General features: G+C 34.9%; 1 protein-coding gene across 1 annotated transcript in view; it reads left to right on the forward strand.

Moving 5' to 3' along the window:
• LOC132480558 (zinc finger protein 569) overlaps positions 1 to 11723 on the forward strand; it is a 61290-nt gene extending 49567 nt beyond the window's left edge. Inside the window, exons 4-6 of the mRNA XM_060084816.1 lie at positions 534 to 660; positions 972 to 1064; positions 8496 to 11723. Of these exons, the coding sequence (XP_059940799.1) occupies positions 534 to 660; positions 972 to 1064; positions 8496 to 10321 (2046 nt within the window). The 3' untranslated portion in view covers positions 10322 to 11723. The remainder of the gene's footprint in view (positions 1 to 533; positions 661 to 971; positions 1065 to 8495) is intronic.
• The last annotated feature ends 11241 nt before the right edge of the window (positions 11724 to 22964 follow it).

Here is a 22964-nt window from a genome sequence, read left to right on the forward strand (position 1 = left end):
AGTTTTCATGGCTGCAGACACCTGTTATAGGCTTATGAACAATAAATCCTCATTTTCGATTTAGATTTCTTCTGATCTCATGAACAATATGTGCAACTGCTAAATCAATGAATATCTCTGTTTGGATGTTCCTACTATACTTCAAAGTCATTCTCTCCCCATTTCTGCTTCCATCCAAATCCTATTTTCATTTTTTCATGTACCAACGAATCACAGGGATCTAGTGAGTTCCCAGACCAATGAACTTGAGTAAAGTTTTGTATTCCCCCAGTTTTTACACTCAGTATAAATTAGTACCCAAGATCTCTTTAACTCACAGTAGTTATTAAAGATGTGCGCTTGCTAAGTCAATGAATGAACATAAACTGACAGGATGTTGCTAAAATGATATTTTTCTTTCAGACAATAACAAAAACAGGTAAAATTTATTTTATAATCTCTTATCTTTGTGTACTATCAGAACAAGTTTCAATGTTTTGTCCACTACATCTAAGATGGATGACTCCAGATTGAGTGGGAATATGTTGTTACAGGAAACAGTGACATTCAAAGATGTGGCTATTGACTTCACTGAGGAAGAGTGGCAGCAGTTGGATCCTGCTCAAAGGAACCTGTACCGGAATGTGATGCTAGAAAACTATAACAACTTAATCACTGTGGGTAAGAGTAGTTTCCTATATAACTCAAACTCTGGGAGTAAATTACCTTTTTTTCCCCCAGTGTTTCTGAAATGTGTGGAACATTTAAATGTTAGCCTGAGTTTGGCCTTTAGGTGCCTTTGCTCACATTCATGTGCATGCTGCAGCTTTCAAAGCAAAATGTCATCCTTGGTTATGTTTCAAGGGGCAGTATCCCTAGAAAACATAGTTTTATTGTCCTTCAGAAAGCCTGGTTTCCCTGGGCCAGCCTCAGTTCTTGAATGATTGTTCCTAGTATTTATGCCCAAATCTTATGTCACTTCCCTTTGACAGGATGTCCATTCACCAAACCTGATGTGATTTTCAAGTTGGAGCAAGAAGAACCATGGGTGGTGGAGGAAGAAGTGTCAAAGAGACATTGTCCAGGTTAGTGGGAAGGAGCCATACAGGTGAGGAGGGGCCAGGGCCCTTTAATTGTTAATCTGTAAGTTTTTGATCCATCTTAAATGTTCTTCAAAGTTATTTTTTTAAGGCCATAGAACTTTGTAGTGACAATTGGTGTGAAATTTTTATATATGTAAGATGTCATTTCTAGATAATATTCTTAATTTCTTTCCTCAGAACCTAAAAGACCAGTTAGCTTTCTTACCTGTGTGCTAGACAGCAACATTTCCTAATTCATTCCCAACTTTGCTTTGGTAATCATTCTAGTCTTTCTGCCCACCATTTTACATAGGCTTCTTTCCTTTTATGTTCAGATATTTACAGAATTGAAGTTGTTTAAATAAACTTGTTGACATTTAGAGTCCTTTACTATTTTCTGTTTTTCCTTCCATTGTAAATGCTTTAGCATCATATTTTGTACCCGTAGTCACACTTCCCACTGTAATTTAGCTTTTGCTCTCATACTTCAGTAATGGCTACAACCCTTTTACTTCAATAAAAGTTTTAAAGTCAGTGCTGCTTTTCTGTTATCTCCCATTTTCTGCTACATTTGTCATGTATATACGCATGTGCTTGTGTGTTTGTGATACATGTGTATACATATGTATAATGCATACACATATATACATATACATACATATATTTTTAATTTGAAAGATATTGTGATGTCTTTTTTTGCTCTTCAAGGAGATAACAATTTATACTTCTACTGACAATTTCTGCAACTTAGTCTATTAGCATTCCTTAAATCTTTGCCAGTTTGATAAGTGAAAAATAACTTACTATAGTTTGAATTTGCATTTCCTTTATTATAAATGAAGGCAAGCATCTTTTCATATGTTTAAAATCTATCTATATTTCTTTTTTATGAAGTTTGTGTTTTATGTCCCTTTTTTTCTGTTGAGTTCTTAACTTATATGAATTCTTAACATATTAAGGTGATTAGCCGTTTCTCTTGTTTTTCTAGTATTTTTTTCCGGTCACTCATTGCTCTTTAAAGTACTTTTTGCCGCCATTAAAGTTCACATAGTTAAAATAACAATCTCTTCTTACAGGAGATTTATCATATGATTCTTTTTCCTTTTGTGTGTATGGGTGAATATTATTTACATATTTCTTAATAATGAATCATACTTACATTTTTGCTATGAATTTAAATATCCTAACTCTGTCAAGCTTTGAAGTCAATGTTACACTGGTTTCGTAAATAAAATTTAGAAGCTTTTCTTCACATTCTAGAACATTTATATAGCATTGGCATAAAACTCCCATAAAATTTTTATTTATCTTACCTGTTGAACTATTTGGACCTTGCAGATTTTTGAGGGAAGTTTCTTTGACAGCTTTTCTCCATTGTTCCTTTTATAACTGTTCTATATAGGTGTTTTTGTCTCTCTTGGCAATAGTTTTTGATAATAGGCTGTAATTTTCCAGAAAGATATCCATTTTAATCCTGGTTTTCAAATTAATTTTCACAGAGTTGAACAAAGTAATTGTCATAAATATTTAAATTTCCTCTGTATTTTAAGAAGGTTACCATATATTGATGTTCCAGGGCCATCTGTTATATTTAACAATTTGTTTCATCTGTGTTTTCAAATCTGTTTGTATAAAATTATTCATAGTGTTGTCTTCTTATTTATGTCTTCTGTAAATACTGCAACATTCTCAGCTAGCATCATCAAATATTGGCTCTCATTCATTGCCTTAACACTCTACCACTGAGACTCATATTAGATAGATGCTAGACCTTTTTTTCTCCATATTTTTAAATTTCCTTTGCTATTTTCTTCCTTTGTATCTCTGTGTTGCCTTCTCAGTAATTACTTCAGATATATCTTCCAGTTTGCTAATTCTCTCTTCAATCATGTTTATTCATCTTTTTAACTCATCCACCTTTGAAAAAAATTTTAGTAGTAGTATTTTGTATTTTTTTAAATTCCTCTTCTTTTTGTTTTTTGTTTTTGCTGTGTTTTTCTCTTCTCACATCTTTCTGATTCTTCCTAGTAATTTCTGTGGCTTCTTCAGCTTTGTGTTTTTATCTTTTGCTTCTTTAAAAATACTGTACATAGCTCTTTTGTATTCGGTATCTGACAGTTCCAGTATTTTAAGTTCTCAGGTTTAAATATCTTGTTTTTGAGGACTCAGTGTATTTTGGTTCTTCACATACTTGATGATTGCTGATTCTAAATTTAAATTTTTAAAATCTTAATTTGTGCTAATTCTGTTGTCCTAAATTAGGGTTGCTTTCCTCTGAAGATGATTTGCATGTGCTTCTGGTGGGTGCCAAGAGACGTTACCAAGTGAGGATCAGTTGAACATTCTTTGAAGGTCCTGGCTTTTTGTAGGAATCTTAGTTGAGCTTCTCTTCTTTATTGATGGCCCAAGAGCCTTATACTTTAGTTAACAAGGCTTTGCATAGGTACTCAAGACAGATCTGTCTTGCAGGTTGCTTTCAGGTCTGCTCTCTCTCTGGTTTTGGCTAATACTTGTTTTTATTTTGTTCATTTTTTGTGTGTATGGTGCTCAGGCATGGTTGTTGGAGAGGATTGCAGTGTTCTTGGAGATTTATGCTACTTCCTATAAGCCCAATGATGCTTCAAATTTCTGCTTTATCCACTATCTTATTTTGCAATATGAGGTTACCCTACTGTAATTTCAATACTTAAAGTCTTTAAATTTTTTTTAAGTTTTTTTTTGATGACCATTTTTAAAGTCTTTATTGAATTTGTTACAGTATTGCTTCTGTTTTATGTTTTTTGGTTTTTTGGCCCTGAGGCATGAGGGATCTTAGCTCCCTGACCAGGGATCAAACCCACACCCCCTGCACTGGAAGGCGAAGTCTTAACCACTAGACCACCAGGGGAGTCCCTAAAAGTCTTTATGTAGCCTATCTGTCTCTCTTTTTTCCCCCCACTTGCATGGTGTTCATTATTTTGGATGTTTTTATTTTTCTCTTTTCTTTCTTTCTGGGTTCTGCTAGTTAATTTTTTTAGCCCTTTTTGTTTTCTCATTGTTTCTTCCTCATGCATTTATATTTCTATTTTGAGCTCATTTATAGTTGGTATTTTCATTAAGGTTTTTCATTCATGGCAATACATTTAATCAAGATTTTCATTTACTATGTGTCAGTTGTTTTAGCTTGAATTTTTTGTCTGCTTTCTTTATCTCACTTTTCTTTTCTTTTTTCTCTTATACTTTTCTAGAGATCTGATTCCAGTACCTTCTCATTTATGAGTGAGGATAGTTCCTCCTTGACCTGATTTTTAAAGAAGGATATTGTTAGGGAAAGAAGGAAAGTTCTCTGATCTAGAGCAGGAATCTGCAAACTATGACCTGTAGGCCAGCCACTTGTTTCTGTAAATAAACTTTTACTGGAATATAGCCACAATGACTCATCTACATCTTGACTATTAATACTTTCACATTGCAGAGGCAAAGTTGAATAGTTGTGTCAAAGACTATATGACCCATGAAGCCTAAAATATTTACTATCTGACCTTTAAGAAAAAGTTTGCCAACTCTTGATGTATAGGAATGCATCTGTTCTTCATACTAAAGCCTTTTATTCTACATGGTTGTGTGAATATATTTAGGTTTTATTTCTTCTTATCCAAAAAGGAACTGCAGCTGCAAGTCTTCTCATAACTCTGAATCTTACACTCTCACCCTAACAGACTGCTTCCTAAAAAGACAGTATTTCACAGTGTTTCCTCGTTCAGTCCTGGCTTCCTTGACATACCTTGGGATGTCAAGTCTCCTGTAATCAGTCTCTACTCCCAAATTTCCATGTTGTAATCATGGGTTAATTAATTCCGCTCTTCAAGGTGTGATATCCATTTTGACAATGTCAGCTGCTTGCTGTGCCCAAGATCAGCATGAAGAGCTGTCTTCTCTTAGAATCCTTTTTCCCTATTCCACCCTTCACTGTATTTGTCAACGCTAACTCATTTATTATAATTGGGGTTACAGCCACCACCTAGGATCATTGAAGAATCAATGACTTTTCATTCCTGTTTGTATAGAGGAAAAGAGATCAGATACTTTTTCATTACACCATCTTAAAACATGGAGTCTTTTCTGTCACATTTGATATTTTGATCTTGCCCTTGGAACTCTTTTACACTTCTGCTTGGATAGTACCTTAAAGACCTGATCTTACCTTCTCCCTCAACACCTTTTGCTTAATTGAGCTTTTCTGTTTCCCTGAACTGAGGGGACTCAATAGCTTAAGCTTAGTATTCTGCCTTCTTTTCTACATTTATAATCTGCAACCACATCTCTAACTTTACCTGCATTATGGTTTCACAAGAATTTTTCCTTTACTTTATTCTCAGTCTGGCAGAGAGGGAGAAAAATCTCCATTTTCCTATCTTAGAGCTAAGCAGCCACTGGGGACTGAATGTCTCACCTTTGGGTATGTAGACTTTCATTTATTCTACGTTTGAGCCACTTCCTTATCTCTGAATTTCTCTGCCTGGTGTCCTTGACTCTAGAGCCTTTCTGCTTATATTTCTCAAGAGAGTAATCTCCCATCTTCTCTAGGGTGGAAGAGTGGTCTTTGTCTTTGTTAGTTTATATCTTTTTCTTTCCTTGTCTCATTTTAGTGTGGTTTTGTGTAGGATCTGAGATAAATTCATGTATTTATGAGGCCATATTTAAGCATAATTTTCCATTCTTTGTTTTCCCTTTCAGTCATGCTACACAGGCTCTTCCAGTTTTATATTCCAATTCTTCTTTTTTAAAATATTTATTTATTTATTTACTTTGGCTGCACTGGGTCTTAGTTGTGGCATGCAGGATCTTTGTTGCAGCATTTGGACTCTTAGTTGCAGCATACAGACTTCTTAGTTGTGACATGCAAACTCTTAATTGTGACATGCATGCAGGATCTAGTTCCCCAACCAGGGATCGAACCCAGGCCCCCAGCATTGGGAGCGTGGAGTCTTACCCATTGGACCACCAGGGAAGTCCCTATTCTGATTCTTTTATCCAATTTTTACCTTCCTATTGTTTGTTCTCATTTTATTAATTACTGTATTGTTCAGAACAATTTTATTTATTCACTTTTTAAAATATATAATACATACTTGTATTATACATACTTGTAGTACAAAGTTTTAAAAGTACAATAGGATATATATTGAAAAGTAATTTTTCTTCTCTTACCCATGTCTTCCTCTCTGCTGGCAACCCCTAGTATCATTTTCCCTTGAGCTATTATTTACTTGCATTTTCAAACATTTTTATTGAAGCCACTTTAAGTTGATAGGTTAACTTGCAAATAATTACCATTTTTGCTATCGAATATTCTTTTCAGGAATGTGATATACCTTTTGTCTTAGTTTCCTAGAGCTGCCATAACGAAGTAGAGTCTAGAAATACACAATCAAGGTGTAAGTAGGGCAATGTTCCTTCTGAAACCTACAGGAGAAGATTCCTTGTGTCTTTCAGCTTCTGGTATCCCCAGACATTCTTTGGCTTGTGGCAGCATAACTCCAATTTGTGTCTTTATCTTCACATAGTGTTCTCCCTGTGTTCTGTCTCTTCATGTGGCATTCTTTTTATAAGAACACCAGTCATATTAGATTAGGGGCTTACCTTACTCCAGTATGACCTCATCTTAACTAACTACATCTGCAATGGCCTTATTTTCAAATAACTTCATGTTCTGAGGTACTGGGGGTTAGGGCTTAAACATATATTTTAAAGGGGGAACACACAATTCAACCTCTAACACTTTCATTTGTTCAAATCTGTGTGTGCATTTTAAAGTTTTCTTATAATTTTTAGACATTTCTTATTAAATTTATTCCCAGATTTTTCATATTTTTGTAGTCATTGTAAGTGTAGTCTTTTGTTATATTTTCTAAATAGTTGTTCGTATATATGAAGGTTACTGAAACTGAATATTAATTTACTATATATAGTGAATTTAATTTTTTTTTTTTTTTTTTTCTTTTTGCGGTATGCGGGCCTCTCACTGTTGTGGCCTCTCCCGTTGCGGAGCACAGGCTCCGGATGCGCAGGCCCAGCGGCCATGGCTCACGGGCCCAGCCGCTCCGCAGCATATGGGATCCTCCCAGACCGGGGCACGAACCCGTATCCCCTGCATCGGCAGGCGGACTCTTAACCACTGCGCCACCAGGGAGGCCCGTGAATTTAATTTTTTACATTTTATAATTTTTCAGGTGAATTGATTTTGCAAGTTAACAATTTTAGTATTGACAAATAATGTTAACTTTACCTTTCCTTTCCAAGTTTTTATACCTCATTTCTTTCTCTTATTTAATACACTACCCTGTACTGTAATAATAGTTGTGATAGTACTTATCTTTTTCTTATTCCTGACTTTAATGTAAATGCTTTGGGATTTTTCCCATTAAGAACAGTGCCAGGGTTTAAGTTGTACTGTGCTTTTTCTCAAGTTAAATAAGTGTCTGTCTGTTCCCATTTTATAAAGTGATTTTTATGGAAAATAGGTGTTGAATTTTATCATCTTTTTAATATCTTTGGGACGATTACTTGATTTTTCACTTTTGACCTATTAATGTATTTACTATAGTAATAGATTTTCTAATATTGAAACATACTTATATTCCTGGAAAAAAACAACATATATATGTCTTGTATTTAATGTGCTTTTGGGTCCCATTTTTTTTCTTCTGGGTCATTTTGATATGTAGAGTTTTTGCATTGATATTCAAAAATGAAATTGGTGTATAGTGTGCTTTTTTGGTTGTCATCTTTATCAGGTGTTGGTGTTAATACTATGTCTCACACACAAAAAAATGGGAATTCTTTTTTCTTTCATAATATTTTGTACAGCATGACAGCTGTCCCTTAGATGTTTGTTTAAATTCCCATGATAATATCTCTGGGCCTTTTCTATTTATTTTGTTTTGGGGTATTTCTTTTCATATTTTTCTGTTTATTTTGTGGAAATTGGTATTTGTTTTCTACATCTTATAGAGTCAGTTTTGGTAATTTATATTTTCCAGAAAATTATGTCAAACAGTTTATAAAAGTTTATTTAAATGGAGTCCTGTAAAGTACTTTTATGATTTTTTAGCTTCCTGTTTTTGTCTTTTTCTCTATCACTATTTCTTCTTACTTTATTTGTACATTCTGAATTCTCCCTCTTATTTATCCAACAGTTTACCTTTTTTTTCAGATCCCATTTAAAAGCAGTCAAAGCTATTCGTATTCATAAATATCTGTCTTTACTCATATTTCCTTTCCTGGAATTTCCTAAAGCTTAGGAAATAGGAGATATATGTACCTGGAATTTGCTTAGTAGGACACTAGGCTATATAAGCTAAGAATCAATCCCATACTAGTATATTTAAAAAAATTTTTTTGATATAATATTGGAAAAATTTACAAGTGATATTTATTTGAAATTTGTTGTAGGAGAAATATGGGGGATGGATGAGCATCAGAAAATCCAGGACAGACTTTTGACACAACTTGAAGATAAATTCACAAAAAAACTGACTGAAGAAAAAGTGAATGAATGTCATAAGAAATTTGCAAATGCATTTTCTCCAAACTCAGACTTTTTTCCTTCCAGTCACAATCTCTATAAATACGACTTATTTGGAAAGTGTTTAGAACATAATAATTTCAACTATTATAATAATGAGAGAATCCTTATAAGAAAAGAACTTTGTGAATATAATGAACCTATGAAATCACTTGGCAATAGCTTATACCATCTTGTAGTAACCCCCTTTAAGTGTAATCATTGTGGAAAAGGTTTTGATCAAACTTTGGACCTCATCAGACACCTGAGAATTCATACTGGAGAGAAACCCTATGAATGTAAAAAATGTAGAAAAGCCTTCAGCCAAAAGGAAAAACTCATTAAACATCATAAAATCCACAGTAGGGAGCAGTCTTATGAATGTAATGAATGCGGGAAAGCTTTCATTAAAATGTCAAATCTCATTAGACATCAGAGAATCCATACTGGAGAGAAACCCTATGCATGTAAGGAGTGTGGGAAATCCTTCAGCCAGAAATCAAATCTCATTGATCATGAAAAAATTCATACTGGAGAGAAACCTTATGAATGTAATGAGTGTGGAAAAGCATTCAGCCAGAAGCAAAGCCTCATTGCACATCAGAAAGTTCATACTGGGGAGAAACCTTATGCATGTAATGAATGTGGTAAAGCCTTCCCTCGAATAGCATCTCTTGCTCTTCATATGAGAAGTCATACAGGAGAGAAACCTTATAAATGTGATAAATGTGGAAAAGCCTTCTCTCAGTTTTCCATGCTTATTATACATGTGAGAATTCATACAGGTGAGAAACCTTATGAATGTAATGAATGTGGAAAATCCTTCTCTCAAAGCTCAGCCCTTACTGTACATATGAGGAGTCATACTGGTGAGAAACCTTATGAATGTAAGGAATGTAGAAAAGCCTTCAGCCACAAAAAGAACTTCATTACACACCAGAAGATTCATACTAGAGAGAAACCTTATGAATGTAATGAATGTGGGAAAGCTTTCATTCAGATGTCAAATCTTGTTAGACACCAGAGAATTCACACTGGAGAAAAACCATATATATGTAAGGAATGTGGCAAAGCCTTTAGCCAGAAATCAAATCTCATTGCTCATGAAAAAATTCATTCTGGAGAGAAACCCTATGAATGTAATGAATGTGGTAAAGCCTTCAGCCAAAAGCAAAACTTTATTACACATCAGAAAGTTCACACTGGAGAGAAACCTTACGATTGTAATGAATGTGGTAAAGCCTTCTCTCAAATTGCTTCCCTTACTCTTCATCTGAGAAGTCACACAGGGGAAAAGCCTTATGAATGTGATAAGTGTGGGAAAGCTTTCTCTCAGTGCTCATTGCTTAATTTACATATGAGAAGTCATACAGGTGAGAAACCCTATGTATGTAATGAATGTGGAAAAGCTTTCTCTCAAAGAACTTCCCTTATTGTACATATGAGAGGTCATACAGGTGAGAAACCTTATGAATGTAATAAATGTGGAAAAGCCTTCTCCCAAAGTTCCTCCCTTACTATACATATACGAGGTCATACAGGTGAGAAACCCTTCGACTGTAGTAAATGTGGAAAAGCCTTTTCTCAAATCTCATCTCTTACACTTCATATGAGAAAACATACAGGTGAGAAGCCTTATCATTGTAATGAGTGTGGTAAGGCTTTCAGCCAAAAGTCACACCTTGTTAGACACCAGAGAATTCATACTCATTAGGAATAGAAACTCTATGAATCTTGTGAATATGGAAAAGCCTTCGGAAGGAGTTAGCACCTCCTTGCACATTACACTATTGGATCCAGAGCAGAAAACTTGAATGTGGGAAAGCCGTTTGAAGAAGTCACATTTGTGACACAGTTCTTACCAAGGTGACAAATTGTATAATGAGAAAGCTGATCGTCAAAAATCTTCAGCAGACATCTTATCTAATGATAATATTTATCCAGCATTCTCTTTAAAACCTGAAATAAGATATTTTCATCAGCATGTCAGCATGATACTTGAGCTCCTAGCCAATCTCTTAACCAAGAAAAAGAAGATTGGAGAAAAAAAAACTCTTAAAATAACCTCTCATACTAGAATAGTTAATTAGAAAATATCTTGATATAAAATATCTGAGAATAAACAATAATGAATTACAAGACACAAATATATAAAGTTATAAAACATTTTGAAGGTCACAAAAGGTCACACTTGAAATTTTGAGAAAAATAACATTTTCTGAAAAGACTTGACATGGTAAAAAAATACATAAATTTTCTCACAAATCACTAAGTTTAAAGTACTTCCACTCAAAGTTTTTACCAGTTAGTTATATTTTAAGAATTTCATGAACTGATTCAATATTTTATATGGGAATATAAAGGGCCACAAATAGCTGAAACAAACGTGAAAAAAGAGAAGATAGACTACTAGATATCATTGCATATTTATTCAAAGCTTGTAGCATTTAAACAGTGTGTTCTTTATGAGTAAATAAATCAGTGGAAACAAATTGAAGACTGGAGGAAAGACATGGGAATTTTGTGTATTATAGTGCTATTGAAATCATTGGAAAAAGGATGGCCTAGTCAATAAATGGAAGATTCATATGAACAAAAAATGTTAGTTCTTTATACCATATACAAAACTAAAACCCAGATTGAAGACTAGAATATAAAAAGCAAAATTCTATGTAATGAAAAAATAGACTATAGTTACTACTTTAGAGTAACAGGATTTCTTTAAAAACACATAAATATGGAACATTCAATTCTACTTTGGTGTATTGGCTTCAGAGGCACCCACATATATGCACAGAGATGCATGTGTTCATGCATCTCTTTATGCTCACTGCATTATGGTTTGTATTACTCTAAATTGAAAAGACCATACATTTCCATTAGTAGAGGAATAGATTGATACAATGTGATTATTTGTATGATAGAACACAATATTTAAAGATACAAATTTGATATATCATTACATGGATAGATCACATAATATTGACAGAAAAAAGCAAAATGTACAATGAAACATGGTATAACATTTCTATAAATTTAATAAAACAATGCAAAGAACAGTACTGTGTATTGATCATGGATACATATATGACATTGGTTGCCTTTTAGGAAGTGAAGGCACTTGTTATATTTATCTGTAATATTTCTTTAATAAAAGAATGAAAGCAAATATGACAGTAGTAACAAATCTGGTTGTCAAAATTATGTTGTGGGTTTTGTTTTTTTATTCTCTCTTGCCTGTATTTATTGTTTCTCTAAAATAAGAATCAAATGGATAGGGACTTCCCTGGTGGTGCAGTGGCTAAGAATCTGCCTGCCAATACAGGGGACATGGGTTCGATCCCTGATCTGGGAAGATCCCACATGCCATGGAGCAACTAAGCCTGTGCGCCACAACTACTGAAGCCCATGTATCTAGAGCCTGTGCTCCGCAACAAGAGAAGCCACCTCAATGAGAAGCCCGTGCACCGCAACAAAAAGTAGCCCCTGCTCACCACAACTAGAGAAAGCCCGCATGCAGCAACGAAGACCCAACACAGCCAAAAAAATAAATACATTTATTTTTTAAAAAATCAAATGGATAGAGAATACCTGGACCTGTAGAAACAATTTTAAAATGGATTCTTATTTTTGATCAGATACTAACATTTATAGAAAATATCTTTAATAATACACAAACCAAACCTGAATTAAGATAATATTTTGCTTACCCTCTCCTCATAATGTTAATTAGGATACACATCAGAAGTATACAATAGCCTTTGTTTGAGACCAATTTAAAAATTTTTCATTTTTATTTTAAACACAAGTTCTTCCCTATTTGAAAGCAGTGAAGAAACAAAAGAAATATTCAGTTGTTGGGGTAACTGACTCTCCATTTGGAAAAAAAATCACCTGCATTTGGGTTGGTTCGAACTGAGGGAGAAAGACCATTCATGCATACTGTAAAATGTTAATGTAAAATATCAAGCTAAGGATAGTTACCTGTATCAGAGCAGAAGTAGTTTCAATGTATTTCAACAAATCTTTCTTTGGTTTCTAGATCCTTACATGGGAATTCAAATGCTGGTGATTTTTATGTGTCAGGTAAGAGCTCAGTGTATGTGAAAGTTCACTTCTTCCTATACCACAGCTGTTTTATATTCAGGCCTTTCAAATATTTATAGAACTCATTTCCTTTTCTGTGAATAGCCCATTCACGTATTTTGCCTGTTTTTTCTACTGGGACTTTCAAAAAATGTTTTTATTTAGAAATAATTACAGATTTATAGAAGTTGAAGACATAATAACCTAGAGTACTCTGTGTACCCTATATCCACTTTCCCCTAATGGTAATGTTTTATGTAATTATAGTTATATATCACATTTGACACTAGTGTGATTCACAGGCCTTATCAGATTTCACTGATTTTACATGCACTTCTGTATGTGTATCTCTAGTTCTATACCATTTTATCTAGTGTAAATTTGTGTAACTACCACCACAATCAAGATATAGAACTTGAAACACCACAAAGATCCCTTGTTCTATCCCTCTGTAGTCACAAGCATCCTTCTTTCCTCCCCCTGTTCCCCACTCCTAATCCCTTCCAACCAGTAATCTATTCTCCATAATTTCTTCATATAGGAGTGCTCTATAAATGTAATCACTATATAACCTTTTAAGATTGGCTTTTTTCACTCAACATAATTCTCCTGAGATCAATTCCACTTGTTGCAGGTACAATAATTTGTTCTTTTTTGGGTAATTTCTGAGTAGTTTTTTATAGTATCGATATACCATGGTTTCTCTAAACATTCAGCCATTGAAAGACATTTGAGTTGTTTCCAATTTGGGGTTATTACAAATCTGCTACGAACATTCTCTGCCACTTTATTTGTTGTTTTGTTCTGTTTTTTTTTTTTGTTCCTTTGTTTCACTTTTCATGTCTTGCTGTGGGTTATTTGAGCATTTTTTTAGAATTCTACTTTGACTTATCTATAGAGTTCTTAAGTACATTTCTTTGTATAATATTTTAGTAGTTGCCCTAGGTATTACATTATACATATGTAACTCATCACAGTCTACTTTTGTTAACATTGAACCAGTTCAAAACCTTATCTCAACTGAGCTCCTTTAATTTACCCCACTTTACTGCATAGTTATCTTAAATATTTCCTCTTTATACCTTAAGAACTACATGAGATAATGTAGCCATTTTTGATTCAACCATCTAACATAATTTTGGAAACTCAATGGGAGAAAGATAATCTATTAAATGTACCCATATTTTTACTTTATGTTCTTTCCTCACTCCTGATATTCCACATTTCCTTCATTTCTCTTCTGCTTGAAGAACTTCCTTAGAATAGATCTCCTGACAGATTCTTAGTTTTCCTTCATCTGAGCATGTCTTCATTTCACCCTCATTCATGAAGAATATTTTTTGCTGGTATAGAGTTCTGGATTGACAGTTCTTTCAGCACTTGAAAAATGTGCTACTTACTTCTGGCCGTTTTCTGATCAGAAATCTGTCATTTAAATCATTGTTCCTCTGCAGGTAATGTATCATTACTCATGCTGCTTTCATTTTTTTTCTTGTTTTTAGTTTTCTGAATTTTGATTATGATGTGTCTTGGCTGGGTTTATTCTGTTTGGGGTTTGCTCAGTTTCTTGAATCTGTAGGCTTATGTTTATTGCCAAAATTGAGGAATTTTCTGCCATTTATTTGAATGCCTTTTCAGCCTGACTTTCCCCTTTCCTTCTAGGATTCAGCATATTTTCCCTCTCTGTTGTTCATATTGGGTAATTTCTCTTGTTCTATAAGTTCACTGATACTTTCCTCTCTCCCCTCCATTCTGCTCTTGAGCACATCCATTGAGTCTTTTACTTTGGCTACTGTATTTTTCAGTTAAAATTATTCCAATTTGGGGACTTCCCTGGTGGCGCAGTGGTTAAGAATCCACCTGCCAATGCAGGGGACACAGGTTCGATCCCTGGTCTGGGAAGATCCCACATGCCACAGAGCAACTAAGCCTGTGCACCACAACTACTGAGCCTGCACTCTAGAGCCCACGAGCCCGAACTACTGAGCCCATGTGCACCACAACTACTGAAGCCTGTGTGCCCTAGAGCCCATGCACCACAACAAGCCACCACAATGAGAAGCTTACACACCACAATGAAGAGTAGCCCCTGCTCGCTGCAACTAGAGAAAGCCCACGTGCAGCAACAAAGACCCAATAGAGCCCCCCCAAAAAATTCCATTTTGTTTTTTATATTCTCCCTTTCTTTACTAAGATTTTCTATTTTTTTATTTGTTTCAAATGTGTACATAATTTGTTCATTGAAGCATTTCTATGATTGCTGTTTTAAATTTCTTGTCAGATTAAATTATCTTGGTGTTGATGTCTCTTGATTGTCTTTTTTTTCATTCAGTTTGAGATTTTCCTGTTTTTTGATACAATGAATGATTTTCAGTTCTATTCTGGACATTTTGGGTGTTGTGTTGTTAGACTCTAGATCCTTCCTTTATGCAGGCAGTTACTCTATTTAGGTGTAGCTTAGAAGTCCAGGTTGGGGTAGGTGTTCAGCACCCTACTAGGCCCCACAGACTCCACCCCAGCAAAAGTGGAACACGACCACCCGCCTCGTTTTCAGTGGATGGGGGTGGAAGTTAAGCTCTCCATTCAGCCCAGCTAGAACAGATGGGGAAGATGAAAGTGGGGAAAGGGTGTTGGCTAGCACCATCTTTGTTGCTAGAGTTTCTTAAGTGGGGATGAAAGTTCAGCTCCCCCTTGGGCCCTGATAACACTGAGGAGGGTGAGAAGCTGATTATTGAGCAGCACTGCTTGGAACCACCTAGTTCAACCTCAGTGCTTTTGGGCCACCATGGAAGTTCATCCTGCTTGATACTACCCTTTTGGTGAAGCAGAGGCAAAATTACCTCACGGCCACTGGGTGTGGCCCTAATGGGTAATTAACTTTTTATTTTTAGTGTTATATCCTGTATATAAACCATTTGTAAAATATTTGCATTATTAAAATATTCGTTTTTTGTTTTTAAGTTTAATGTGGATATTACCTAGTCTATGATATATTTTAAGTTAATTTGTATAAGGTATAGGATTTAGGTCAAGGTTCTTTTTTTTTCCCTATGATGTCTAATTGTTCCAACACTATTTGTTGAAAAAGATTATCCTTTGTCTGTTCAATTGTTTTGCACTTTTGTAAAAGATCAGGTGGCCTACTCATGTGAGTCTATTTCTGAACTCTTTTCTGTTCCATTGATTTATGTAATCTGTCATCCTACCAACACCACACTGTCTTGATTACTGTAGCTAAATAGTGATTCTTCTCCCTTTATCCTTCTTTTTCAAAACTGCTTTATCCTAATTCCTTTGCTTTTCATTATAACTTTAGATCCACCTTTTTTTTCAAAAATGCTGCTTAGATTTTGATAAGAATTGTAGTACACCTTTATATTACATGGGAGAAAATTGAAATTTTTACTGTGTTGAGACTTCCAATCCATGAGCACAATATGTCTCTTCACTTATTTAGATCTTTGATTTTTTTCATCAGTGTCTTCTGGTTTTCAACTCCTGTACATATATTGTTAGATATAAACTTAACTGTTTCATTGGCAGGAGAGGGATATTTTTGTTTTGTAGATTCCTTTCCATTCTTTATATAGAAAACAACGTCATCTGAAAATAGAGACAATTTTGTTTTTGTTGCTGCTGTTCTTTCCAATCTGTATGCCTTCTATTTACTTTTCTGGTCTTATTTCACTGGCTGGGCCTTCCAGATACGCTGGTGAGAGAAGACATCCTTGCCTTTTTCCTAATCTTAGGATGTTTTCCATTTTTCTCTGGGATAAATGGCCAGTTAACTTTTGGAATGAGATTTTAAAGGTGAATACTGGAAAAAGTTAAGTGATCAACAAAGGCCAAAATACAAAAGGCAACAAAAAAGATGCAGAGGTAATATTTAAGAGACAAGAGACTGGCCTATTACTAGAGTAATTGTCACCTTTACAGAGAAAATTCCACTATTCTTTTCCTTGAAGTGACTTGAGTTTCAAATAACCTAATTGAGAAGGTAATTTAGATGGAGCTTTGCTCCTACCAGCAGGAAGAGTCCTGATAAATACTGTGGGATCTAACTAGCACTTCCTTCCTGGAACCACAGTTGAAAAACTGTTGAGCAGGATGAGACCAAGTAATGAAGATCCCTATCAGTTCTAGCTATTTTCTCATGAACCATGTGCACCATCGAAGGTGTCCCTTGCTCATAAAGGTCTCACCATTATTAGGGATACTAAGGCACATATCCAAACTGACCATTGAAGTCAGCCTTGTGATTTTTGCTGGTCTAACCCATCGAGTATGCAGAGAAACAGGAATTGAGGCAGTCGGGGATAAGGTAGGAATCAGTTTTAGGTCTAATCTAGAGTATGAAAAGAACATATGGAATTCCAAGAAAAATCTGACAGTCTAATAGAGTGGTAGTGTGTGTGCATGCACACACACATTTAATTGAAATAGACCACAAGCAAGCAGAGTTGTGTTAGGATTTCTGTCTCCTCAAGAGAAGATACAAATGGCCAACAGGTACATGATTTACAAACATTTTCTTCTATATGTTGTCTTTTCACTTTCTTGATAAGGTCTTTTTGTAGAAAAAGTTTACAGTTTTTGTGAATTTCAATTTATCTTTTCTTTTGCTTCCTGTGTTTTTTATGTCAAATCTAAAAATCAATTGTCAAATTCAAGATCATTAAGATCTACCCCTATGTTTCTTCTAAGAATCTGATAATTGAACTCTTAAATTTAGGTCATTGTTCAATTTCAAGTTAATTTTTGTAAATGGAGTGAGGCAGGAGTTCACCTTGATTCTTGTGCATGTAGTTAACCAGTAGTCCCAGCAGATTTCTTAAAGAAACTATTTGTACCCCCATTGAATTTTCTTGGCACCCTTGCCAAAAATCAATCGGCTATGGATATTTGGGTTTATTTCTAGACTCAACTCTATCCCATTGATCTATATATCTGCCCTTATGTAAGTACCACATTGTTTTGATTACTCTAGTTTTGAAGTAGTTTTCAAAATTGGAAAGTGTGAGTCTCCAATTTCGATTTTCTTTTTCAGTGTTGTTTTGACTATTTGGGGACCCTTGAAATTTCATATAAATTGGATGATCAGCTTTTGCGATCTGAAAAAAAACTATTAGAAGTTTGATAGGGATTGCACTGAATCTGTAAGTTGCTTCGAGGATTACTGCCATCTTACTAGTTGTTATGGACTGAATTGTGTCCCCAAATTCCTATGTTGAAGCCCTAACCCACAATGGGACTATATTTGGAGATAGGGCCTTTAAGGAGCCAATTAAGGTTAAATGATGCCATAAGAGTGGGACCCTAATCCAATACGAATTTTGTTCTTTAAGAAGAGGAAGAAATACCAGGAATGTGCATGTACAGAGAAAAGGCCATCTGCAGGTCAGGGAGAGAGGCCTCAGGAGACGTCAAATCTGCAAACAGCTTAATCTTGAATACCCAGCCTCCAGAACTGTGAGAAATAAATTTCTGTTGTTTAAGCCATCCAGTCTGTGGTACTAGGCAGACCTTGTAGAGTAATACAACACTATTACATTTTCCAATTGATGAAAATGGAACGTCCTTCCATTTAATAATGTCTTTTATTTTGTTCAGCAATGTTTTGTAGTTTTCAGTGTACAGGTCTTTCACTCCCGTGGTTAAATTTATTCCCACATATTTTATTCTTTTTGGTGCTATTATAAATAGAATTTTCATACTTCCTTTTTGTATTGTTGATTGCTAGTGTATAGAAAAACAATTTTTTGTGCTGATCCTGTACCTTATAATTTTACTAAATTTATTAGCTCCAGTTTTTTTCCTGTGGACATTTTGGGATTTTTCTATGTATAGAATCATGTCATCTGCAAATAGAGATAGTTTAGTTCTTCCTTTAGAATTTGGATACCTTTTATTTTTCTTGACTAATTTCTCTGGTTAGGACTTCCAGTACAATGTTGAATACCAATGGTGAAATCAGATATTCTTGTCTTGTTCCTGGTGTTAAGGAAAAGGATTTCAGATGTTCACCATTAGGGATGATGTTAGCTGTGGGTTTTTCATAAATACCCTTTATCATGTTGAGGAAATTCCCTTCTATTCCTAGTTTGCTGAGCATTTTTAACCTGAAAGGTTGTTTAATTTTTTCAAGTGCCTTTTCTGCATCAATTGAGATGATCATGTTGGGTTTTTTTCGCCTTTGCTTTATTAATGAAGTGTATTAACTTCATTTATTTTCTTATGTTGAAGCACCTTTGTATTCCTGGAATAAATCCCACTTACTCAAGCTGTGCAATCCTTTTAATGTACTGTTGGATTTGGTTTGCTTATATTTTGTTGAAGATTTTTGTACCTATATCCACGAGAGGTATTTATCTGTAGTTTTCATTTCTAGTGGTATTTTCATCTGGCTTTATATCAGGATTATGCTGGCTTCATAGAATGTGTTAGGGATAATTCTCTCCTATTTTTCAGAAGAGTTTGAATAGGATTGGTGTTAATCCTTCTTTAAAAGTTTAAATTCACTGGTGAAGCCACCTGGACCTGGACTTTTCTTTCTTGAAGGTCTTGAACTACTGATTCAACCTCTTTACTTGTTACAGGTATGTTGCAATTCTCAATTTCTTATTGAGTCACTTTCAGTAATTTGTGTCTAGAGATTTTGCATTTAATCTACATTATTTAATTTGTTGGTGTACAATTATTTGTAGTATCCTTTTATAATTCTTTAAATTTCTGTAAGGTTTGTAATGTCTCCACTTTTAGACAAATCTAAAGGTTTGTCAATTTTGATCTTTTCAAATAACCAACTTCTGGTTTTTATTTTTAAATTTCATTTATTCTTTGTATCTGCTTTTGTCCGTATTTTCTTCCTTCTGCTGGTTTTGGGTTTAGTTTGCTTCTCTTTTCTAGTTCATTAAGATGTAAAGTTAGGTTAAGATTTTCTTCCTTTTTAATAAGGTATTTATAGCTGTACATTTCCCTCTGGGAACTGCTTTCATTGAATCTCATAAGCTTTGGTATGTTGTGTTTTTATTTTCCTTCAGCTCAAAGTATTTGCTAATTTCACCAGTGATTTCTTCTTTGACCAATTGGTCATTTAAAGAGTATGTTGTTTAATTCCCACATATTTGCAAAATTTTCAATTTTCCTTCTCATATTGACTTCTAACCTTGTTTCATATTTGTTAGATACTTGGTATGCTTGCAGTTGTTTAAAATGAGAATTACTTTATGATCCTGGAGAATGTTCCATATGCACTTCAGAAAAAATGTGTATCTGCTGTTGTTGGGTGGAATGTTCCAAATATGTCTGTTAGGGCTAGTTGGTTTTTGTGTTGTCCAAGTCCACTTACTTATTGATCTTCTATCTAGATATACTTTTCATTATTGAAAATAAGGTACTTAAGCCCCAACTATTGTATAACTATTTCTCCCAACAATTCTGTCCATGTTTACTACATATATTTTGAAGCTCTGCTGTTGAGTGCAAGTATGTTTATCTTCTAAATGCATTGACACCTTTATCAATAGATAATTTCCTCTTTGCCTTGTAACAATTTAGACCTAAAACCCATTTTGTGTTTTAATCTATCTACACAAGGTCACTTTTTTAGTTCCTCTAGTGGATACTTTTATATCTTTAAAGATTACAACTAACTTTTTTTTTTTTTTTTTCTTTTTGCGGTATGCGGGCCTCTCACTGTTGTGGCCTCTCCCGTTGCGGAGCACAGGCTCCGGATGCGCAGGCCCAGCGGCCATGGCTCATGGGCCCAGCCGCTCCGTGGCATATGGGATCCTCCCAGACCGGGGCACGAACCCGTATCCCCTGCATCGGCAGGCGGACTCTTAACCACTGCGCCACCAGGGAGGCCCACAACTAACTTTTAAACCTTTAAAAATTGAAATATAGTTGATTTACAATATTGTGTTCATTTCAGGTGTAAAGTGATTGTTACATATATATGTATTTTTTCATCTTATTTTCAATTATATGCTATTATAAGATATTGAATACAATCTCCTGTGCTATACAGTAAATCCTTATTGCTTATCTATTTTATGTATAGTAGTTTGTTACTCCCATACTCCTAATTTATCCCTTCCCCCCTCCCCTTTTCCTTTGGTAACCATAAGTTTGTTTTCCATGCCTGTGAATCCATTTCTCTTTTGTATATTCATTTGTATTATTTTTTAGATTTCACATATAAGTGATATCATATAATATTTGTCTGTCTGACTTGCTTCACTAAGTATAATATTCCTTAGGTCCATCCATGTTGCTGCAAATGGCAATATTTCATTCTTTTTTATGACTAATATTCCATCACACACACACACGTCATGTCTTCTTAAGCCAGTCGGGCATTTGGGTTGTTTCCCTATCTTGGCTATTGTAAATAGTGCTGCTACATGAACACTGAGGTACATGTATCTTTTGGAATTAGAGTTTTCATCTTTTCCAAATATTTACCAAGAAGTGGGGTTGCCAGATTACATGGTAGCTCTATTTTTTGTTTTTTAAGGAAACTCCATACTGTTTTGCATAGTGGCTGCACCAATTTACATTCCCACCAACAGTGTAGGAGGGTTTCCTTTTCTCCACACACTCTCTGGCATTTATTATTTAGTTTTGGTGATGGCCATTCTGAATAATGTGAGGTGATACCTCATTGTGGTTTTGATTTGCATTTCTCTAATAATTAGCAATGTTAAGCATATTTTCATGTGCCTGTTGGCCATCTGTATGTCTTCTTTAGAGTAATATCTATTTAGGTCTTCTGCTTATTTTTAAATTATGTTGTTTTTGATATTGAGTTGTATCAGCTGTTTGTATATTTTGAATATTAACCCCTTGTTGGTTGCATTGTTTGCAAATACTCTCTCCCATTCAGTAGGTTGTCTTTATGTTTTGTTGATAGTTTCCTCTGCTGTGCAAGAGTTTTAAAGTTTGATTAGGTCCCATTTGTTTATTTTTGCTTTTATTTGTTTTGCCTTGGGAAACTGATGTAAGAAAATATTGCTGTGATTTATGCCCAAGAATGCTCTTTGGCTGTGTTCTCTTCTGGGAGTTTTATGGTGTCATGTCTTAAATTTAGGTCTTTAAACAATTTTTAGTTAACTTTTGTATATGGTGTGTTTTAATTTCATTGATTTGCATGTAGCTGTCCAACTATCCCAACACCACTTATTGAAGAGATTGTCTTTTCATTGTGTATTCTTGCCTCCTTCCTTGTAGATTCATTGACTGTAGGTGTCTGGGTTTACTCTGGGTTCTCTATTCTTTTACATTGATCTATATGTGTGTTTTTATGTCAATAACATGCTGTTGTGATTACTGTAGCTTTGTAGTTCTGTCTGAGGTCTGGACGGGTTATGCCACCACCTTTGATCTTTTTCCTCAGGATGGCTTTGGCAATTCTGGGTCTTTTGTGACTCCATGTAAATTTTAGGATTATTTGTTATAGTTCTGTGAAAAACATCATGGGTGTTTTGATAGGTATCACACTAAATCTGTAGATTGCTTTGGGTAGTATGGCCATTTCTTTTTTTCTTTTATAAATTCCTTCCTCCCTCCCTCCCTTCATTTCTTTTTTCGTCAGTCACTGTAAGACTGAGGAACAAGTCCTGAGAGCAGGTGAGGGGATTAAGAAGAGACAGGGTCAGGAGGGTGGTGTATAAACACACACACTTTATTTCTCATCAAACCTCTTTTTATATATTGCAGTAAACAATACATGTTTTTGTTAAAAATCACCAAACTGAATCATCAGACAGTATTTCCTTAGTGTTGAAGTTATAGTACAAAACATTCTGCGAACCAGGATATAAACATGCGTGAGAACAGACTGTGACTACCAAAGCATGCCAAGGACAAACTATAGTTAGAAAAACCACAAGCAACCTCACGGGCCAAGACTCATATCTTCTCTAATAACTCTTTCAGGTCCTGTCAAGGATTAAGCAGGACTTTGCCATGCTTTAAGCTGCAAGAACTGTGTCAGCTTGCAGCTGGTTCCCGACATGTCCCCCTTCCTTATTTTTTAATGTGAGGTGGTAGAGTTCGACTCTGCAATTGCTTGTAAGCCAGTTCGCAGGAGGACTGGAAAACAACAAATACACAATAATATTAAAATACCAATAACAATTATAGGATAAAGGAGGTTAGTAAGAGAACTCGGGGCAAAAGTACGTGTAATCTGGGTAAATATGTCTTGAGTAATTTCCACTGGATTTACATCTAGGGGAGCTGCATGCTGGATATTTGTGATATCCCCA

The sequence above is a fragment of the Mesoplodon densirostris genome, chromosome 19, assembly GCF_025265405.1.
Source record: "Mesoplodon densirostris isolate mMesDen1 chromosome 19, mMesDen1 primary haplotype, whole genome shotgun sequence".
In the NCBI taxonomy this organism is placed as follows: domain Eukaryota; kingdom Metazoa; phylum Chordata; class Mammalia; order Artiodactyla; family Ziphiidae; genus Mesoplodon; species Mesoplodon densirostris.